The sequence below is a fragment of the Bison bison genome, unplaced genomic scaffold (assembly GCF_000754665.1).
Source record: "Bison bison bison isolate TAMUID 2011002044 unplaced genomic scaffold, Bison_UMD1.0 scf7180017864173, whole genome shotgun sequence".
NCBI classification, from domain to species: Eukaryota; Metazoa; Chordata; class Mammalia; order Artiodactyla; family Bovidae; genus Bison; species Bison bison.
The window spans coordinates 368,119-373,505 of NW_011494745.1; the positions used below are offsets into that span (position 1 = coordinate 368,119).

The 5,387-nt window shown below is 60.8% G+C and overlaps 1 protein-coding gene across 1 annotated transcript in view; it reads left to right on the top strand.

The window, feature by feature from the left end:
• Positions 1-5,387, top strand: part of P2RX3 (purinergic receptor P2X, ligand-gated ion channel, 3) — a 32,829-nt gene that overhangs the window by 6,603 nt on the left and 20,839 nt on the right. The window contains exons 2-7 of the mRNA XM_010842230.1: positions 1,446-1,581; positions 2,603-2,674; positions 2,835-2,898; positions 3,941-4,034; positions 4,264-4,341; positions 5,104-5,245. Of these exons, the coding sequence (XP_010840532.1) occupies positions 1,446-1,581; positions 2,603-2,674; positions 2,835-2,898; positions 3,941-4,034; positions 4,264-4,341; positions 5,104-5,245 (586 nt within the window). The remainder of the gene's footprint in view (positions 1-1,445; positions 1,582-2,602; positions 2,675-2,834; positions 2,899-3,940; positions 4,035-4,263; positions 4,342-5,103; positions 5,246-5,387) is intronic.

The window sequence follows — 5,387 nt, forward strand, 5'->3', positions numbered from 1 at the left end:
TTTTGATTTTTTTTTTTTTTTTTTTTTTTGAGGCCAGTTCTCAGAATTTTTGCAGCTCATGTCACGGCTATAGTCTGCTCACCACCTAATCAAATTCTTCCACCTGGTGGGGGGTTTCCATATCTACAAGACAGCTCGAAGATTAGGGCTCAGAGGGTTTTCTCTAGCCCCTGCGCAGGAACTGAAGCTCCTGGGCTTTGCTAAATTATTACTTGGTCTCCTTTGAGTATTTCCCCTTCGTGTCTGCGTTTTCTCACTTCTCTATTAAACTTACTCTTTGGCTCAGGTCTGGGGGACAAGGACCGTAGTTTCTTACTCCATCTCGACCGTACCGGTAAATGTCCACTGGGTGGCAGCACAACCCAAGAAATAAGCGGCCCCGCCTCCCTCCCCAGCCACCCCCTTCACGGGCCAGGCGCGAGCTGGCAGGTCCCTGCCGTCCTGCCCGGTCCTTCTCATCCAGCGCCCAGGGCCTGCGTTGGCTTGTCCGCTGAATCCCTGACGTGTGCCAGCTCTTAAGATATAGCCGTTAGCAAAGCCTGGGAGGCACCGGGGTCAGAGGCCCATGACCCTCTGCGTCCTCTCTCCGGAAGCCGCCAGAGAGAGAAAGACAGCACAGCTGAAAACTGGTTCTTGGAAAACTTAAAAAAAAAAAAAAATTACTCTTTTAAAAATGCTTTTTAAAAAAAATTGATTACTGTTTGTCCGCGCTTGGTCTTTGCTGCTGCACACGGGCTTCCTCTAGTTACGGAGAGCAGGGGCCCCTCTAGAGCTGCAAGGACTTCTCGTCGCTGGGTCTTCCTGTGCAGCGACAGGCCCCAGACCACCCAGGCTGCAGTAGTTGTGGTGCTCGGCTCAGCCGCCCCAGGGCCCGTGGGATCTTCCCGGACCGGGGATTGAACCCGCGTCCCCGGCACTGGCAGGCCGAAGCTTAACCACTGGACCACCAGGGAAGTCCAAACAGCTCACTCTTTTTATGTAAAAGGCAGAAAACAACACACAGTGTACAAATGGCATCTGTAGTATTAAAATTTCAAGGAGGGGTTCCCTGAGGGGGAGAAAAGAAGTCTAAAAGGGCTCTTTAGTCGCAAAGAGTCGGACACGACTGCACGGCTTCCCTTTCACATTTCACTTTCATGCTTTGGAGAAGGAAATGGCAACCCACTCCAGTGCTCTTGCCTGGAGAATCCCAGGGACGGGGGAGCCTGGTGGGCTGCCGTCCCTGGGGTCGCACAGAGTCGGACACGACTGAAGTGACAGCAGTAGCAGTAGGGGGAAGTGCAGAAAGGGGGAGAACGTGACTCTAAGCCAACCCTGGGCTGGCGCAGGCCTGCAGCCCAGGCGCCTCATGCCCTCTGGAGGCGGACAGGAAGCGGCCTTTCCCGGCCTCCGTCTGAAGGCCTCGCCCCTCCTCTGTTGCTCTCCGCCCCCGCGCCCCCCACCAGGTGGGTTTTCCTGCACGAGAAGGCGTACCAGGTGCGGGACACGGCCATCGAGTCCTCGGTGGTGACCAAGGTCAAGGGCTTCGGACGCTATGCCAACCGAGTCATGGACGTGTCTGACTACGTGACCCCACCCCAGGTGCGTCCCTCTGCCCAGCCCAGGACCCTGTGGGCGCCCCCATGCTGGGGAGGTTGGCGAGGAGGGGCCAAGGCGAGGAGTGCCAGTGGGATTCCCAGACCAGACGCGGTGGCATCAGGGATCTGGGGGACCCCTTCCCAGCAGCTGGGAGGTGCTGGGGGCTTGGGCCTGCCTTCCGACTTTGCTAGGCAGCACTGGGCATCAGGGAGCCGGGTTTCTCCCTGGCTCTGCAACAACCTGTCCTGAAATCAAGGACAGCACCCTGGGGAGAGCAAGAAGGGTCGGGAGGATGTCTGGAAAGAGCTTGGCGTAGACCCCACCTTTGCCTTTAGCCCCGTGACCTTGGCCAGATCTCCGGGTCCAAGCCTCAGTCTCCCCATCTGTACAGTGGGGATAACAGCCTCAGTCTCCCCATCTGTACAGTGGGGATAACAGCCTCAGTCTCCCCATCTGTACAGTGGGGATAACAGCCTCGGAGTTCTCATCTGTACAGTGGGGGTAACAGCCTTGGAGTTCTCATCTGTACAGTGGGGATAACAGCCTCAGTCTCCCCATCTGTACAGTGGGGATAACAGCCTCGGAGTTCTCATCTGTACAGTGGGGGTAACAGCCTTGGAGTTCTCATCTGTACAGTGGGGATAACAGCCTCAGTCTCCCCATCTGTACAGTGGGGATAACAGCCTCGGAGTTCTCATCTGTACAGTGGGGGTAACAGCCTTGGAGTTCTCATCTGTACAGTGGGGATAACAGCCTCAGTCTCCCCATCTGTACAGTGGGGATAACAGCCTCGGAGTTCTCATCTGTACAGTGGGGGTAACAGCCTTGGAGTTCTCATCTGTACAGTGGGGATAACAGCCTCAGTCTCCCCATCTGTACAGTGGGGATAACAGCCTCGGAGTTCTCATCTGTACAGTGGGGGTAACAGCCTCAGTCTCCCCATCTGTACAGTGGGGGTAACAGCCGTACTCATCTCTCAAACTGGCACTGTTGCATCTTCCCTCTCCCTCCTCCTCCTCCCAAGGGCACCTCTGTCTTTGTCATCATCACCAAGATGATCGTCACGGAAAACCAGATGCAAGGCTTCTGCCCAGAGGTGAGGGCAGGGCAGTGTGGTTGAGGGAGGCGTGGGGTTGAGGATGCAAGCAGAGGCCCAGGGTCCAGCCCCTGGAGCTGCGTGGGACCCCTCCACCCTCCAGCGCCCCCCGCACTGCCCCCTGGGGTAATGGATCCTCCCCACACCTGTCTCCCCACAGAGCGAGGAGAAGTTCCGCTGTGTGTCGGACAGCCAGTGCGGACCAGAGCGCTTCCCGGGGGGAGGTGAGTGCGGCCCCCTACCCATTCGCTCCCAACCCCACGGAGTCAGCGGGACCCGGAGGGCAGCATGTCCCCGCCAGGGGAGAGGGTGGGAATCAGGGGTCTCGGGGGCTGCTGCCCACTCTGACGGAAGCCCACCATGTGCCAGCCCAGCGGGGGCTGCCCCCAGAGCTCCCAGTCCAGCGATGGGGTGCACACAGGTGCGCCCAAGGTGGGCAGGGCCGTCACGGACGCACAGTGGGACGCGGGGGCTGGGGGTAGAGAGATTGGCTCCTGGCGTGTGCGTGCTAAGTTGCTTCAGTCGTGTCCAGCTCTGCGACCCCACAAACTGTAGCCCACCAGGCTCCTCTGTCCTTGGGATTCTCTAGGCAAGAACACTGGGGTGGGCTGCCGTGCCCTCTTCCAGGGGATCTTCCCATCCCAGGGATGGAACCCAGGTTTCCTGTGGCTCCTGCATCGCAGGCAGATGCTTTACTGCTGAGCCACCAGGGGAGGCCCTGGTTCCTGGTGGGTACCCCAAGTGGCTTCCTAGAGGCAGGGACATTTGAGATGGGCCCTGAAGAACAGGCAGGATTTGGCAGGCGGCTTCGAGAAGGGCATTCTAGGCAAGAGGAGCAGAAGCAGCCAAGGCTCAGAGGCAGGAAAGAGCCTGCAGCGAAGGGGTCTCCACGTGAAGGGGTCTCTGCGGTGAAGGGGTCTCCACGTGAAGGAGTCTCCGCGTGAAGGGGTCTCCGGGTGAAGGGGTCTCCGGGTGAAGGGGTCTCCACGTGAAGGGGTCTCCGCCGTGAAGGGGTCTCCACCGTGAAGGGGCTCGGAACTCGGGAGGGATAGGTCGTCCCCTCCGTTCCGCCCGGTCCAGGGCTGGGGAGGCGAGGCAGGAGGAGCTCTGAGGAGCACGGGGCCCCCAGTCCACCTCCCTGGCCCAGCCTGCCCTTTCCCTCCGCCTGCGGGATCCCTGTGTGTGTTGGGGGGCATCCCCGATGGGGAGAGGGGAAGGGGTGAAGGGCTGGGCATGCACCCAGCGATCGCGGCTCCACTCTCGCAGGGATCCTCACCGGCCGCTGCGTCAACTACAGCTCTGAGCTCCGGACCTGCGAGATCCAGGGCTGGTGCCCGGCAGAGGTGGACACAGTGGAGACGTAAGGATCCGGGCACAACCTGTGCCTCTGGGCCCCCCGGACCCGTCTTCCCCTGGGGCAGGGAAGGGGCCCTTGACAGAGTCTCCCCCAGCCCCGCTCTCCCTCAGACCTCGAGATACCACGGCTACGTGGCCGTCAGGAGGTGCTCCCAGGGAGGTAGGTGGTCCCTCCTCCTGGTTCCGCCTCCTTCCTCCGGAGCTCAGGGCTCCTGCTCTCGCCCCGCCCGCAGGCCTGTCATGATGGAAGCCGAGAACTTCACTATTTTCATCAAGAACAGCATCCGTTTCCCCCTCTTCAACTTCGAGAAGTGAGTCCTCAGTCCCGTTCGGTTCAGTCGCTCAGTCGTGTCGGACTCTGCGACCCCTTGGACTGCTGCACGCCAGGCCTCCCTGTCCATCACCAACTCCCAGAGTTCACCCAAACTCATGTCCACTGAGTCGGTGATGCTATCCAGCCATCTCATCCTCTGTCATCCCCTTCTCCTCCTGCCCTCAATCTTTCCCAGAATCAGGAGTCAGCGCTTCACATCAGGGGGCCAAAGGATTGAGTCCTAGTTCCTTCCTGAAGCCAAAAAGCATTGCAGCCACCTCCCCACCCCCGAGAAGGGGACACCCCTTCTTCCCCGCTCCCCAGGGGGAGACCTCCCCAGGGTGGACTCTGGGACCAGTTTCTCCACCAGCCTCCTGCACCGGGGCTGAGGACCCACACGGGGGCTTTGCTGGGCAGGGGGGCTGGGGGCAGGGACAGCGGACTCTGGGCCTGGAACGGAGGATGCCTCCGAAGAAGGTGGGGTCCTTTCCTCCCCACCTCAAGCCCACGTGTGGGTGGGGTGTCCCTTTTCCCTTGGGGCAGCCCCTCTCCAGTGGTGCCCCAGTTCAGCCCCTCCTGGGTGGGTGTCCACGTGCAGAGCACAGCAGAGGAGCCAAGGATAAGGCCACCCACCCTCATGTAGGAGGGCGGTGGTGTGGGCCATCGGGAAGGCGCCAGGGCGGAGATGAGGGGGGCGGCGAGCATCCAGAGGGCTGACACTGGAAGGAAACCCACACTTCAACCCCCCTCCACTCCCCAGGGGGAACCTCCTCCCTGACCTGACAGCCGCCGATGTGAAGACCTGCCGCTTCCACCCCGACAGAGCCCCCTTCTGCCCTATCCTGCGGGTGGGCGACGTGGTCAAGTTCGCGGGGCAGGATTTTGCCAAGCTGGCCCAAACGGTGAGGAGCCAGCCGCTCTTGCCTTGGGGGCCCAGGGGGCCCTTTGGCCGGTGGAGGGAGTCCTGGGAGCTGGGGAGGAGCTGCCGGGTGGCCGCACCCTGGGTGGGGGCACCCCAGACCTGTGCCCACCATGCTCCTGCCT